The sequence below is a fragment of the Delphinapterus leucas genome, chromosome 1 (assembly GCF_059928025.1).
Source record: "Delphinapterus leucas isolate spDelLeu-1000000601 "Yukka" chromosome 1, BTC_Dleu_Yukka2, whole genome shotgun sequence".
Taxonomy (NCBI): domain Eukaryota; kingdom Metazoa; phylum Chordata; class Mammalia; order Artiodactyla; family Monodontidae; genus Delphinapterus; species Delphinapterus leucas.
In genome coordinates, this window is record NC_143129.1 from 175,064,617 (window position 1) to 175,081,065 (window position 16,449).

General features: G+C 52.3%; 1 protein-coding gene across 3 annotated transcripts in view; it reads right to left on the reverse strand.

Moving 5' to 3' along the window:
* Positions 1 to 6,609: 6,609 nt before the first annotated feature.
* The window catches only part of VWA5B1 (von Willebrand factor A domain containing 5B1), a 42,357-nt gene continuing 32,517 nt past the window's right edge, over positions 6,610 to 16,449 (reverse strand). The window contains exons 17-21 of one of the 3 annotated variants that reach the window (XM_089899714.1): positions 13,290 to 13,421; positions 11,084 to 11,158; positions 10,383 to 10,452; positions 9,797 to 9,914; positions 6,610 to 8,300 (exon numbers count right to left, since the gene is read on the reverse strand). In XM_089899714.1, the coding sequence (XP_089755840.1) occupies positions 7,806 to 8,300; positions 9,797 to 9,914; positions 10,383 to 10,452; positions 11,084 to 11,158; positions 13,290 to 13,421 (890 nt within the window). In that variant the 3' untranslated portion in view covers positions 6,610 to 7,805. The remainder of the gene's footprint in view (positions 8,301 to 9,796; positions 9,915 to 10,382; positions 10,453 to 11,083; positions 11,159 to 13,289; positions 13,422 to 16,449) is intronic. The other 2 variants (XM_022552110.2, XM_089899722.1) reach the window with 2 other exon arrangements.

The following is a 16,449-nucleotide window of genomic DNA, read 5'->3' on the forward strand; positions in this document are numbered from 1 at the left end:
TCTGGTGTGGGTACACAGCCCCTGCCCTGCAGGGAGAGATTGCCAATTGTGATTGGGAGCTTCCAGTCTGATGGGGGAGACATACACACATACATACACTAATAAAATATCCCATAAGAAGCTGCTCCTGGGAGGCCTGGAAAGACTTCCTGAAAGAAGTGGGTTTGCACGGAGTTGGGGGAAGGAAGGGGGGGGTTCTATATGGTGGGGGGAGGAGGCGTGGGCAGAGCAGGGAGGGACTAAGTAGTTATCTCTCCTTTCCAGTCCCAGGTGAGCTAGCCTGGTATCTGGACACACGGGTGAATACGTGACTGGCACAGCCTTTCAGTGGGCTTCCTAGCCATCACGAATCACCCATTTTTAGGAGAGAAAAAAGACTGTTGACAGGGGACGGGAATAGCTTCTAAAGCCTCCCTTCATCCCTGCTGCTCCTGTTTTCCCAAATGTTGTCTCCCCAGGCCCTGGATCTGGAAGGCAGTGCATGCCCACAGCGCCCTCTGCTGGACGGCATCAGAACAGGCTGAGTGCCAAGGCATTTGTGCAGGCAGCCCCCGGGTTTCCTGCCAGGGAAAAGAGATTCGGAAGTCAGGAATGAAGGATAGACAGACCCTGGGCCCGTGTCTGGGAGGGTCCATATCTGCAACCTGGAGGATTTGGAGCTTAAGAGTGGTGTAGTGGAAGGTTAGTTCTGCTTGTGGTGACCATGATAGTTAACTTGCCCCCCAGATCTTATCAAGGGCTCAGGAGCTGGGGGTGGCCACCGCCCTGGGTAACCAGGACCTCTCCTCCACCCCAGTGCATGGAAGGACCCCTCCTAGCAGACTGTCGATGTCTCATTATATCCTAGAGGATGTGTGTCCCTTTCTTCCTCCAACCTGGCATCTGGGGTGGCTGGAATTGGGGTGGGTGGTCTGGATGCTTCCGAGAGGGGTTGATGGTTGAGAGACTCGAGGTGATGCTCAGATGGCAACGAGGGCCACTGTGCTGGATGGCAGAAGAAGAGAGCTTGGCAGAGCTAGGCTGGGACTCAACTTAGTATTTTCTCCCTTTTTCAGACCAGGATAAAGATGAATTGAGTCTACGGGAGCTCAGGGGGCCAGCAGTGCCTTGGAGTGGACAGGCAGCCATAGGACAGAGGACCCAGGAGGCCCAGAGACCCACTGGGCTCACTTCATTCTCTCCTTCTACAGAGATCCTGCAGAGAACCTGAGTCCCTGCTTTCCTGTGCACGTTTTTCATGGTGTGAGAGACTAGGAGACCCTTACTGCCATCCCAGCAGGATGCGCATGTGCACACCCGCCCCCAACCCCAGCTTTTGCAGGATGCACAGTGCGAGAAGAGGACAAAGCAGCAAGCTGGAAGTTTCTTAGAAAGGTGGAGGTAGTGCCCAGCTCATGTAAGTCAGTGAGGTGCTAAAGGGACCTTGGTTCCCCCAGCAGCTTGGAGCTGTGGTGGGGATCAGAGAAAGGGCTTGTCTGTCTTAGTGAAGGTCATTACCTGGCTGAAAATCACCAGTGAAGGCTGCCCGCGAACAGCATTTCTGTTGACCCTTTAATCTCAGCTTGTTGCCTCCTGGAATTTTTTCTATTAGAGGCTGTTAGCACGTTGCGGTGATGCTTTTGGCCTGTTGGGAATTCCTGTTTTAGTCCCCGTTTTCCCTGACTGCTGCAAAGGGATGAATGATTTTGAGGAAACAAGGCAGGCTGCTAGAAGATTTCCAGATGAACCTTGTGTTTGGTTTTGGGGTCAGTCTGTGTAGATTCCAAGACGAAATGGTGGCTGGTGACGATTTTCAAAGAAATATATTTCGTGGGACCACTAATGGCTTCTGAGAAAAATCTGAAACGGGGCAAACAGCTCTGCAGAGATATTACAGCAGGTGCTCTCAGCGTCTGGCTGTATCCCCTCAGCTCCATTCAGCTCAGCGCACAGGGGCTGAACACCTGCTGGCACCTGTCCTTTGCCAGTGGCTTTCTCTAGCTGCGGAAGTCAGCGTGGCTGGTGCACGTGTGGCCAGCCTCGAGTAATGCCCTTGGGAGGGAGGGACCCTCAACCAGTGGTTGAATGGAGCTGATGCACATACACTCCATTCCTTCCCTGTGAGCTTCGAGATGCATCTACTCTTGTTCCTAGAGTTCCCCAGGGGGATGAGGGTCCACACCCATCGTAGTAACCAGGTTCGTAACATCCCCTTTCTGCGTGTCCTTCCTGCAGCTATTTCAATTCCTCACTCGCCTAGGGTGTTTCCTAGAATCACGCAAATACATTATTTGCACTGAATCCTTATCTCAGGCTCTGCTTCTGGGGGAACTACTGTGGCCAACTTGTCCCAATTTTCCTGGGATTGTCCCAATTTTCCTGGGATTGTCCCAGTTTTAAAACTCAAAGTCCCACGTCCTGGGACCCCCTCCCCCACCAAGTTCCAGGCAAACTGGGGGACAGTTGGTCACCTGAGAGAGACAGACGTAAGACAGATGTAATCATACTAAGTGAGGCAAGAGGATCACTGAACCACTATTTTGAGAGCCAAGCACTGGCTTCGAGAACAAAAGAGCAGACACAAGTGTAATTTCGTCATATCATCAGGTTCAACAGTTTTTATGAGCTAAAAGCCTTTAAGAGAACAGTAGCCACCATTTACAAAGAAGCCATTCCTTTGAGAACAGGCACACGCATACAGCCCCAGGGTATGCTTTGCTAATTATTGGTGAACATTAGATGCTGGTGTCCAGGATTCCACAATGTCTACATAACTGGCTACCAGGCAGAAAGGTGATGTGTATTCCAAGAACAAGAAGTGTCACAGGCACCATGGGGACATTACAGGTGAGCAGGCAAGGGGATGGGGTAGCCCGTCGTAGGCACTTGAGGCTCTGAGGGGGACAAGCACCGGCCATGCCACTTGAGCCAAAGCCATCTGGGCAAATAGTGAAACTATGCCGCGGGCGTGCCCACATTCGGCCACAGTGAGACGAGGCGCTTTGCCTTGGAAAGCGGCTGTAAGCTCAAGGTCGCTGGCTCTGAGCCAAGGAGATTTGCAGCATGAACAGGAGAAATCCCACTTTGTCAGGCTACCTGGGAGGCAGTGCTGTCGAGAGGCTGGGGGCCGGGTGAACACGTGGGTCAGGGAGCTCCACAGTGGGGACTGGAGGCCTGGCCGGGAGATGCCGCCAAGCTCCTGACCTTGGGACGGATCTCTGCGGATCAGATTATCCAGCTGCAAAATGCCGCCGCGCCCCTGCCCTGTTTATTTTTACACAGCTGAGGAATGTGCCCATTTTCGTTGTTTTCTCTAGTCCTTGCTAGATTGGTGCGGAATAAAATATCTTCCAAATGCCATGGCAGTGAACACACAACCTATTTCCTGGGGGTAGCAGAGCCCTTCTCTTTCCCTTCCCAGGGCACTAAGGATGCAGAATGCATTTGTGTCTGGGCACCACCTATATTCCAATATGAAAGCAGTGAGAGGCAGCATTTGGACCCTGCCACGGCAGGCGCTGCAGCGCCACACAGGTCCCAGCCAGGCAGGTGAAGGAGGTGACAAGTCCCTTGGGGTAGGCTGCACACAGATCTCAGGAGACTCCTCCAAATAGGAAACTTGAGGGGTCTTTTCTGACAGCTGTTCCACGTGAACAGCTGGAAGGGAAGAAGAGGAACCCTTGCTGTCTCAAGTGTCTGAGGAGCAGGTGAAAACCCACCAGCAGCTAGTCTTGGGACCAGCAACTCCATTCATCAGCCCTAGCAGCGGAGGACCGTAGATGCCATTGGTTTGGTCCACAGGCAAGGGACAGGTTGAGAAAACAACAGTGCCGGCTGGAAACGTATGCTGCTTATTTCCACGTCCAGTGTGAGTCTGCCTACGTGTGGGGTCCAGTTTTCCTGGGATCTGGGGTTGGTCTCCTCGGCTGAGGGGTCTGAGAGCGAGGGCTTTGCCTCTGGGTGTAGCCACAGCTTGGACCCTTGAGGCAGGGACTCCCCCCGCCCCCGCCCCGCTTCCCTGGACACGGAGACCCACAGCTACCTCCGCCCTGGCTGAAGTGGTCAGTTTTATTCACACACCAATGAGTGTCAGAAAGCTTAGGGCGGTCTTCAGTGCCAATGGTGCCTGAGGCCACACCCACAGAGGGCAGGACCGCAGGGTGGGGGTGTGGCCAGTGAAGACACACCCACCTGGGTGGCCAGGAAGTGAGGAAACAGTTCATGGAGCAGACATCCTTCAAATGCTTCTCACCAAGCTCCAAAAAGCACAGGAACACCACCTAATATGTTCACTACGCCACCCCAGTGTGCCTGGCATACAGTAGGATCTCAATAAAGGATTTTTGAATGTCAGTGCCTGAAGAACCCAAAGGGAGATCTAGACCAGCATTTTCCCTACTGAATAACCCGGGGAGAGAGACCTGAATCACCCGTTGGAGACTGACAATGCATATTTACATATTCATGGGACTGAGTTGTCCTGACTTCAAGAAATCTGTTTTCCTAGTGTTTTCCCAACATATTTGCCCGCCAGACAGTTTCTCATGAATTGCTAATTCACATATCAACCAAGAAATAGTGCTGAAAATGCTGATCTAGTGTCACCTCATCCTTTTACAAAATATGAAAAGGGGCCCAGAGAAAGAAAGCAACTTGCCAGAAGTCACACAGCAAAGTAGTGGTGGAGTTTAGACCAACATGTAAATTCCCCAGCTTTTAGCTCCACATTCTTTCCACTAAAGGCTGGGCCTTTTTGGACAGCACCATTAAGCATTTGTACCCTCCTGATTCTTCAGCCAGGCAGGGCATCAAAGTCCTTCTGCATGACCTAGAAAGCAAGGGCCAGGTTAACAAAGACTCCAGATTAATCCAAATCAATCCCGATGTCTGGGGCATCGGTTCACCTACTCAAGAACCCTTGGAACCACTTTAGCTTCAATATATGTGCTAATTACCTAAGGTTCTTCTCTCTTCCTTAAAGCAAGTCCCTTTGGTCCTCTGCTTGGCAATCCTGGGGCAGATTCCTGAGACCCATGTCCTCTCAATACCACTGGAGTTTTTAAACAATGTCTCTTACCCAGATGTCCCCCAAAGCCCTTGGGTTATCTGAAATCAAGGAGCATTTGTTCCTCTGCACCTTTGGGTGCGGAGCAGGGGAATCAGGGAGTGCACAAGTCAGCAACTTGCTTGTGCATCAGAGTCGTCCAGGGCTCCAGCAACTGCTACTGGGGCAGGGTCTGAGACAGGTCCCTGGAGAAGGGGGTGGTGTGCCCATCGCTCTGCTGGGCTTCTCAGTTCCTCCTTCCAGGGGTCTTGCAGCACTGGTTTTACACTGGGAAGGTACTGGGCAGGTACTGGACCACCTGAGCTCCGGTCATTGTCCACACTGAGCTTGGAGACCCAGAAGCAGGTTAAGCAGGAGGCTGGCCAGCTCAGTCCCACCTGGTCACCTTAAGGGGGAAAGAGGCTCAGAAAGCACATGGGACTTGTTCAAGGTCACACAGACAATCAAGCAAGTCCATGGTCACTAAGAGGGAAACACCTCAGAGGCAGAGAATCTGGGAATATCAAAGCAGGGGGAACCCCCCCGCCAACCCCGGCTCCAGGGCACCCAGAGAGGGATAGCCACTTGCCCAAACCAGTGCCAGCCATTTCAGCTCTCAGCCTGACAATATTTCCATTCCTGGGGGGCCAAGAAGGGGATGCCACGCCCCTTCCTCCTTCCCCTGGAGCTGGGACTGCTGGCTGCATAGCTGCACAAGTGTTATTTTGTGGGGGAGGATGCGTGCAGGGAGATGACAAGGTCTGGAGCCAGAGCCTCGAGCCCTTATCCCTCTGTGTGGGCGGCTGCCCGGCTGGCTTCCTCCCCAGGGCGGGGGTGTGGGGGGGTCTGAAGCAGAACAGTCAGCCAAGCAGCAGATGGGACTTGATCTGAAGTCTCCAGCCCCTTCCCCTCCACGTGGGAGGGGTCACCGGCTTTTTGAGGAGAGCCTCAGAAGGTCTGGGGAGGTGAAATCCCCTCGTGGGAGATTTTGCAACACAGCAGGAGGGTTGGGCAGGGTGTGCATTGGGGGTGGGTGGCGTGCGGGATAGGGTACCGCATCCTGGTGGGGCTGCCTTTTCTCCATACGTGATGGGTGTTCTGCTGAAACACCCCTCTCTCTCACCCGCTGCTGAAGACTGGGCATTTCTTTTTTTATTCTTTCTTTTTTTTTTTTTTTGCAGTACACGGGCCTCTGACTGTTGTGACCTCTCCCGTTGCGGAGCACAGGCTCCGGACGCGCAGGCTCAGCGGCCATGGCTCACAGGCCCAGTCGCTCCGCGGCATGTGGGATCTTCCGGGACCGGGGCACGAACCCGTGTCCCCTGCATCGACAGGCGGACTCTCAACCACTGCGCCACCAGGGAAGCCCAAGACTGGGCATTTCTTGAGTCTTCATGAGGCTTCATGAAGGTGTTTGATCCATGGGGTCCTCCACATATCCCTGAAGGGGGACATCTGGGAGGAGGGTGCTTCTCGCCAGGGCCCTGGGGCCAGAAGGGAATCCTTTCCTTGGTTAGGAAAGGTTAAGGCCCTGGAGAGGGGGCTGGGCAAGGGCATGGATTCAGTGTGGAGTCCCAAGCTGATGGACTTCCTTGGTGAGGTCCAGACCCACTTCCAAGGGAGTCTGCAGGACAGAGGTGATGGGGCCCCAGCCACGAGGGAATCTGAGGCTGGGACACACCTGTCCCCACATGGTACACATGGTGGGCCTGAGAGAGGGACGTCCCCAGGGGCTCTCTGCTTTGAAGCTTCAAGAGTCTTTCATTTCATCGAATAAATCACGGCTCCCAGTGGAAGCTGCACTGCAGATGCACTGCAGCCAAGCAAGGTTCTCTGTTGCAAACAAAGCCCCTCCGTCTCACAGCGCGCTGTGGCCACTATCCCCAAACGCCCCTGACCCAGGTGGCTCTCTAGCCCCTCAACACACGGGGATAGAGCTTGCATTACGCAATCCCTGAAAGTGTGTAAAATGACTTCAGGTGTCGTCTGGTTTCTCCACTGGCTTCTGTGACCATGGCTCAGAATTCTTCGGGGACTGCTTTTGCACAGGCTGCGGCTTGATGCTAACACCTTGGCTTGCAGGGTGCCTCCCCTTGTCCTGCCCATCTCCTCTTTTTAGATAGGAAGTCACAAATAGTCTGCAAACCAACACTAAAATATATGAAGGGCTTCCAAGCCAAAATAAAAGTTCCCCGGGTGACTCTTTTAAAGTGCTGGGAAGGATGGTTCTCCGGGCAGTTTGTAAGTGGGATTTAGGGTCTGTCACCATGGAGACAAATGCTCATCCCACAGCGCAGCTGGCAGAGGGGGTCTCCCTCTGCCTGGGCAGGCTTGCGGGTCTGGTTACTTTCAGGCTTTGGGGCCGCTCATCCACCCTTTATTTGAGGGGGGCCATTGCCCATGTGACCCTCCTCCAGAGAGAACTCAGGCTTAAACTGTATTCTCTCTCCCCCTACCCCCCAGTGGCAGTAAATTCCACGGCTCTCCGGATGTCCGGGCAGAAAGGAACCTTTGAATGTTCTGGGGTTCTAGTCCAACTCCCTCACCTCACCCACTTATTTTACAGGTGGCGAAACCGAGGCCCAGAAGGGAGGGAGGGAGGAGCTGGCCTAAAGTCGCACAATTAGGTGGTAGCAAAGTTGGCATTGAACTCAGGCCTCCTGATTGCCAATCCAGGGCTCTTTCTAGCAACCAGTATATTGGCTACAGTTTCAAGAGTCCCCCTACCAGGCCCACGTGGTCTCCTCCCTCCCCGCCACTGCCCCAGCCCCCCTCTCCCCCACTACACATAATTCGGGTTATAGCAGAGCATATTGAACCCTAGGCTCTCATCCCAGTGCCGCAGGAGCACGAACAGCTGGCGGGCGGCAGCCTTGAGCGTGCCCCGCGTGCGGCCCTCGGGCACCTCCTGCTGCTCCAGCCACGAGTTGGCCTTGGCGGCCACCAGCTCCCACTCAACGAAGTAGGAGGCGGAGCTGTGCTCCAGCCATGCCAGCGCCACCACTGTGGCCCACAGCTGCCCTGTGTGCTCTACCGCAGCCCTGGGCTCCCAGCCCGGCTTGCCCTCGGCCAGAGGCTCCGGGGAGAAGCTGTCACAGGAGAGGTGCCGAGGTGAGGGGCTGGTGCACGTCGGGGGACTCGGGGGCTGGCGGGCGGTGAGGGACACTCGGTGGCAGGTGAAGGGTGAGGTCCACTTGAGCTTCTCCATGGGGATGTGGGTGGCCTCACAGAAGGCTTGGTTGAGAAGGAAGGCTCCGGAGGCCAGCTGCAGAGACACCTGTGTGTGTGGGAGCCCCTCAGTGGGCCTCAAACTTTTTAGCCCATGGAGCCCCAGGCCATGCCCAAGTCTGGGTGAACACAGCCCGCTGGTTCACACCTCCCCCAGCCAGCTCGCCCCACCTACCCGGGGGATTTGCGGGATTCCCAGCCCAGCCGAGCACCGCCATGCTTTATCCCACTGGTACCTCAAGCTGATGACTTTCCAAGCCCAGCTCAACATCCTCACTCCAGACCTGCTTCTTTTCCTGGGCAGGTGGACCCAGCTCGGCCACTGGGACCATCCACTGCCATCCAACAGACTCTGGGCAGCTAACCACCCTCTTCCTCCCTCCATGTCAATCGGTTACCAAGTCCCAACGGGTCCCACTTTCTGAACAGCTCTGCAGCCCACCATCTGCCACTTCATGTTGTCCCTGCCTCTACTTCCCTCCCCTGTCCCCCCACCTTCACTCCATCTTTCCTGCATCCTGAGGGGTCTTTGTAAGGCAGAGGCCTTGTCACTTTTTGGAGGCCACCAGCTCAGTATTTTCAATTTTCTCCTAGAATAAATCCAAGCTATGATTTCCAAAGCGCTGGCTCGTCCTTGACTCCTTCCCCTCCACCCATTCTCCAGCCCCCAAGCTCGCTCTCTCATGTGTAAACTGTCGGCTTAACCATGTAACTCCAGCATGTAAACTACGGGCTTAACCATTACATCCTTCCAGAAGCCATGCGTCATTCCTCCCTGACCTCAAGCCTGGAGTAGGTTTCTCCCTCCCTCCCCATCTCCCCCACCAAACCCAACTGCTCCCTCACAGCACCTAACGATCAGAATTGCCCGGTTTCCTTGGCAGTGCCGTGAGCGCAGGGACCATGTTCACCTAGTTCAAGGTTGTCTCCCCGGGGCTAGCGCTGTGCCTGGCTCAACAAATCCTTGCTGAGTGAATACATGCCTCCTGCTCTATTGCCCGGGGTATTTGGAAACTCCAAGTGACACTAGGCACTTGGGTGTGCAGGGGCTGCAGCGGGGCAGTGAAGCTCAAACCGTGTCCCTCCTTTCAGCACCTCTCGCTCCCCAACCTTGCTGAGCCCCAGATGTGGCAGGACCAGGCTCCCTTTCTCCTCGATTCAGAGACACCCACTCCCGACCTGGGGCATCTGCAGAGCCACTTGCTAAACATGTTGCATGTCCCTGGGGTGTTCATTTTACTTGCATGTGAATCATTTCAAGGCTTATTTTTATGTATTGAAAAACAGACACACAGAGGTGGTGGAGTGGAGTGCAAGATTCCCGTGAAATTTTAAAGCGAAGGTGGCAGATTGCAAAGAATTTTCACGGTGCTGGCGCTGGCTTTTAGCAACACTCCTAAACCCCAGATGGAGGACTCAGGCAAACTCCCTCTGCCTGGCTGCTACGTGGGCGGGAAGGTCTATGTCTTCTTCCCTTGGTGGAAGGGGAGCAGGGCAGCCCCTCTGCTGAGTGTGGGCCTGGGGTCTGGGGTCTGGGGCACTCACCAGCGGGACGTAGTCCAAGCTCTGGCTCCCTGGGGTTGACTCTGGAGCCTTGGTCAGCGGCTTGCCCAGGAAGCCCTTGGCCGCTCGCGTCAGCAGCCTGGACTTGTTGAGATTCAGCCTGTGTGGGTGGAGCCGGGGAAGAGTGACCACCGCTGCCCCAGTGGTGTCCCTGTTCATCCCACCCCCCCGAGAGCCCACTCAACAGCTTCTGAAAGTCAGGGCTGCGAGGGGCAAGGTAGTGTTCTTTTTAGGACCCTCTTTTTTTTTTTTTATTTAGGACCCTCTTTTGATAGCATGTTCTTGTTCAGCCCAGTGGTCAGAGAGTCTCATGCTAGCCCTCTCAGGGGGACTTGCATTTGCAAAGACACCGTGAACCCGTGGGAAGTGAACTTGGGACGGGGGTGGTTTCTGCAGGGTGATACCTGAAGGCAGTGCTATCTCTGGGCAGGGGTCCTTCTTGGCATCCTTAAGATTGTTCATTTTCGTGTAAACGTCAGCCTGGGCCTGCCTTTGGCCTTCCAAGCTAGGGACAGTCCTGGGAAAACGGGTGGCGGTAGAGTGAACCCCCAGTGGAAATCCCATGTACCTGGATCCAAAGAGAGCCTCTGAGGCCTTCAAGGAAGAAAGGGTGTTGGTGGCCAGACTGCGCAGGGGACCTGGAGAGCCACAGAATGACAGTTAGGGCTTGACAGATGACCCTGTCCAGATGCTCACTACCCAGATGGGGAAACAGAGGCCCAGAGAGGGCCAGGGGCTTGCCTACACCCCTAGGGATCTGAGCTAATGATTGGGCTGCAGGGCTGTTTCTGATGCAGTTGGTATGGGGAGGGGAGAAATATGTGGGTCTGTGTGTAAAGAAGCAGGCCTCCAAGTTCCCTTGGCTCGTGGCCCCTGGCATCTTCTGGAAGGTTACCTGTGGGGACAGTGACAACTTCACATCAACCCCCTTCAGCCCCGAGTAGGGACATTGGGTTTCCTCAATGGGCACATTGCTTGAAGATTCTCGGCAGAGTGAGGTGGTAGAATGGTCCCTCCGCTGGGAATTGGGATGCCTGTTTCCTGGCCTAGCTCTGTCACCAACTTGCTGTGTGACCTTGGGCAAGTCACTTCACCTCTCTGGGTCTCAGTTTTCTTCCTTTAAAGTGTGGATACTCCTATTTATCGTACATGGAACTGTTTTGAGGAATAAAAGAACCAACAAGGACTTTGTTGGGTTAAGACACTCTCTTGGCCCAAAGATCTATCACTATTTTAATTAAAGGGAGAGCTGGCTGACTGCCCACTCACCTTCAGGAGTAGCATACTTCTCGCGGCCCGGGGATGTGTTCTCACTGAAGGGCGCAGTGGGGCTTTCCTCCACATCTACAACAGAGGAAGCCAGTGACGCCTGAGCTCCCAGCCCTCCCCCTTACCTCCCCTCCTCCCAAGGAGAGTGCTGGTCTGAATTCACAATACCTGGGGATGGGCTGGGAGAGCAAGGTCAAGGTTCCCATCCCTGTCTGGATGGGCCTTCATCTCCCAAAGATACCACCTGTGCTCCACTGTAAGGGTCGGACATGCCTGGGTTCAAATCCCAGCTCTCCCAATGATTAGCTGTGTGACCCCAGGGAAAGTTACTTGCTTTATAAGTTTCAATTGCAAATCAGGGATAATAGTATTGATCTGTGTTGTTGTAAAGATTAAATGAGATAATACACAGATAGTGCTTAGTGCCTGGTCCATGATAAGTGCTCAGTAAAGCCGCGAGCTACAGACCCAGCAGGGAAGCAGGAGCAGGTCAGCGGCCTGAGCATGGTGTTTGGAGGTGGGCGGAAAGGTGGGTTCATGCCAGCTCTCCAGGAGGGATCAGACATGGCATTGACATGTCAGAGGGCTCTGAGCCTCAGTTTTCCCATCTGTAAAATGGGGATAATACTTGCACATCGTTTGTTCAAAATATATAATCAGGATGATTATTCTTATGACTATTATAATATTTCAATGGCTGGAGAGTGACGGGCATATATACTTTTTGAAAAAGCTTCATGCACAGATTTGTTCTGCAAAGCCTCTGTCTCCCTTATGAGACCGTTAGTAGCTTCGTGAGGGCAAGAAGCTCTGATTATCACTGGGTGCTCGGGGGGCAGCACAAGAGTGAACCAGTGACTGAATGAATGAGGCAACCAGCAGGCAGAGAGCATGGTGGTTAATTAACCTCATGGACTCTGGAGCCAGACACGGCTTGTTCAAATCTCGGTTCTCTCGTGCATCTGCGGTGTGACCTTGTGTAAGTCAATTAATCTCTCTGAGCCTCGGTTTCCTCATCTCTTAATGTGGAAAATAAAAGAAACACTCTCAGATGGGTGTGAGGAGTCATGGATAATTAAAGCAGTGCCCAGCACATAGAAAACCCTCAGTGAGTGTTAGCCATTGTCATCCTTGGGGAGGGAAAGGGCTTGGGATAGACTAAGAGTTTAGACGTCCGACACACTGTGCGTGAATCAGAGGACAATTCAAAAGAAGGGATTTGTGATTTTGATGGAAGCCATGGGCCACCAGTAGCTGAGCTACAGAGAAAGGAAAGGGTAGGCCAGAAGTTTCCTCTAGACTGGTAACCCAGCTTGGCTCAGGGGTAGAGCAGGTTCCCCTTGGTTTTGGAGGCTCTGAGGGACCAAGGAGCTGGCAGAACTCCTTAATTCTGAAGAGATCCTCCTCGGGATTTTCACCTCCTTACAAACTGTTCCTTTTTTAACCCATCAAAGTCTGTGAGCACTTTCTAATCCCTCACGTAAAACATTGTTATGATCTGGGGGTCGGGGCTAGTGGCCAGGTGGGACCTCTGATGTCCTTCCCATGCACAGAAGAAGGCAGGAGATGCTCATTGTACATGTGAGGGCACGTAGGAAGGGGTTAGGACTAGTGCAGCAGTTAGGCTGTCTTTAGTGGGACAAAAAGACACGCAGACATCCAAGACACAGAGGATTAAGGCAATCCTGTGAATTAGTAAAAGGTCACCAGATGGTCAAATCATGGATCTTCAAGGACCCAAGCTGCAGGCATAATGAAATCAGGTGAAGGTAGAAAGGATGCTTCTGGGAATCCTGGAAGAAGCAGAAGGTGGGATGGAACCGCCTCTTTGCTTTTTCCTTTATTAGGTTTCCTGGCATTCAGTACCTGGGAGGACTCAGAGGTTGGAGGCGGGAAACAGCCACTGAGGTTGGTGGACCTTGAAAAGGGAGAGGTGGGGAATGGTGTGGGCACGTGGGCAGGGAGGCCAGGCTGCTCTCTGGCTCCCGGTGGCTCTCTCAGCAAAGCTGTGTAAACGACGCATGCCTGGGCCATGCTGAGCCCTGCTGCCCTTCTCAGGCCTCAGAGAATCCAGGAAACCTGGCCTTGCTCTCGCCCCATAAGGCCCAGAGTGAAGACTCAGAGAGAGAGTCCTTCGGGGCCTCGGACATGAGTGTGCAGTGGCTCAGGGGCCCAGGCTTCAGAGTTCACCGGAGGCGGCTCTTACTTAGGTTCTGAAATTTGCCATCTCCGGCAGCCGAGTCTTCCCCAGGCATCGTCTGGGACCGCCCGAAACCAGCAGAAGTGCCCCTCGACTGTTGGGTCAGCACCCGAGAACTGACCATCCGCAACACAGCACCTTCATGAGGACAAGGAGAAGGGGTCAGATGGGTACAACTGTGCCAGTCTTTTGCCTCTTCCCCAAGGAAGATGGGCTGGGAGAGCAAGGTCAAGGTTCTGGCTTCACTCTGTCAATTATCTAAAGGCAGGGAGGCATTGCAGAAGGTAAGACCATGAGCTCTGAGCCAGAATGACCTGGGTTTGAACCCCAGCCCCATCTCTGACTAGCTGGATGGGGTACTGACCACTCTGAGCCTCCATTTCTTTACCTGGAAAATGGGGAGAATAATACTTACCTTGCCAGGTAAATTCTACTGCTGAGATAATGTTCAGAAAGCACCTATGTTTTCTAGTTAGTTAGAAGGCTGGTTTTCTCAGAAACACCCCGTTTCCCTTCTCTCTCAGCTTGGTGTCTCAGAAACTGAGGTCCCAGTTTCCTCTCCCACAGGGCAGGGCCCTGAGTCCCAGAGCATCACCATCAGGGTATGAAGATGAAGCTACAGCAGCCAACAGTGTGTTTTGGGAAACTCCATTCTCGGAGAACACTAGTTTGGAAGTTGTTCCTTAAAAAATGAAGAGTTCCAGGGCTTTCCTGGTGGCGCAGTGGTTGAGAGTCCGCCTGCCAGGCACAGTCAGGGTGACAGTGCCCAGTGGGTGAGAAGACCCAGTGGAGTGACAGCCTGGGCTGCTGGCCAGAACCTGAAATCAGAGGAACTGAGGCAGAGAGGGAGGGAGTGGGTCGTTGAATATTTTGGTACCAGATTTTTAAAAAGCAGGGTGGGGGGAGGGCAGAGGAATCAGAAAAGGCATATTTTGTTTCCAAACACAATTCTTTCAGGAGTTCTGCTTTAAAAAGAAAAAAGAAAAAGCTGCTGCAAAGAACAGAAAATGTATTGATAATTCAGGAAAGAAAAAGTGCATATAGTCCATAAACATACGAAAAGTTTTCAACAAAGAAGCTAAAGAAATTCCCCAAAGGTACTTTTCTCCCCTCTCAGTTTAGTAGGTTTAGAAAGATAAACAATTTTCACTGGTGATGAGGATAGAAAACCTTCCTCATGATAACCTTTGGGGGCAGGGTCAGTTTGGTAACATACATCACAATAATTTAAAATGGGCCAACTCTTTGATATGCAATCTTAGTTCTGAATGTCAGCCCTGAGGAGATTACCAGACAGGTGCACAGGGATGTTCTTTGCAGCACAATTTACAATAATCAAAAGGGGAATAAACAGGGCTTCCCTGGTGGCGCAGTGGTTGAGAGTCCGCCTGCCGATGCAGGGGACACGGGTTCGTGCCCCGGTCCCAGAAGATCCCACATGCTGCGGAGCGGCTGGGCCCGTGAGCCATGGCCGCTGAGCCTGCGCGTCCGGAGCCTGTGCTCCGCAACGGGAGAGGCCACAACATGAGAGGCCCGCGTACCGCAAAAAACAAACAAAAAAACGGGAATAAACAAAAGGTCTAATAATAGGTGGCTACATTCTGAAAAACCTTAAGAGGTGGTGGAGGGACTTCCCTGGTGGTCCAGTGGTAAAGAATCCTCCTTCCAATGCAGGGGATGCCGGTTGGATCCCTGGCTGGGGAACTAAGATCCTACGTGCCGCGGGGCACAACTACTGAGCCCACGTGCCTCGGCTAGAGAGCCTGCCTGCCGCAAACTACAGAGCCCACGCGCTCTGGAGCCTGCGCACCACAACTAGAGAGAAGCCTGCACGCCACAACAAAGAGCCCGTGTGCTGCAACTAAGACCTGATGCAGCCAAAAATAATCAATCAATAAACAAATTAATTAAACATTAAAAAAAAAGAGGCAGTGGAGAGGAGTAGGAGGGAGCACAGACTCTGAAACCAGGCTACTGGGAGTCAAAGCCTGACTCTGCCCTTCACTGCTGTGTGACCGTGGGCAAGTTACTTACCCCTTCTGCCTCTGCTTCCCCACCTGTAAAATGGGGGAAACAGTATCTTCTTTGCAGAGCTGTTTTGAGGATCAAATGATTTAATGTATATAAAGGGCTTTGGAACGCTGTCTAATTGGCTGCTATGATGATGATCACTCCCTGCAGTGGGGTACCTGCTGCTATTAAAATGAAAAGACGGAAAGATATTTCCCACACCCAGAGTTTGTACGATATAGCACATATTGGTATGATCCAGTTTATGCAAAATTATGTCTTTTGATTTCTCTACATGTAGACACCTGTAGAAAGAAGTCTGGCAGGATGATCACACCAAGGGATTAATTAGTACTCATTTCTGGATAATTGGCAGTCCCAGTCACTTTTGTTTATTTTATGTCTTTCTATATTTAATTTTAATTTATTTTTTTATTGAAGTATAGTTGAGTTACAATAGTGTGTTAGTTTCAGGTATACAGCAAAGTGATTCAGATTTCTATATATATATATATATATATATATATATATATATACACACACACACCCACGTATATATTCTTTTTCAGATTCTTTTCCCTTACAGGTTATTATAAGATGTTGAGTAGAGCTCCCTGTGCTATACAGTAGGTCCTTCTTGGTTACCTGTTTTATATATGTGTGTATATGTTGATCCCAAACTCCTAATTTATCTCTCTCCCCCTTTCCCCTTTGGTAACCATAAGTTTGTTTTCTATGTCTGTGGGTCTATTTCTGTTTTGTAAATAAGTTCATTTGTATCTTTTTTTTTTTTTTAGATTCTACATGTAAGTGATATCCTATGATATTTGTCTTTCTCTGGCTTATTTCACTTCATGTGATAATCTCGAGGTCCATCCACATCTTTCTATATTTTAGAATTTTCTACAGTGAGCACATACCAATTGGAAAAATACAATCAAGTCATATTCATTTAGTGGGAAAAGGGGAGTGGGATGGTTTCACAGCCCTCTGCAGAGCAGTGGGATGGGGGTTCTTGTGCCCCCTACCCCCTGGCGGCCAAACCATCTGCTGGGGGGCGTTTTAGCTTCAAGGCCCTTCCCTGAACCCCTCCCCACCAGTCTAGGCTACTTTGTATCCCAGTCCCCCTCCTCTGGCCCACTTGGGAATTGCTTGG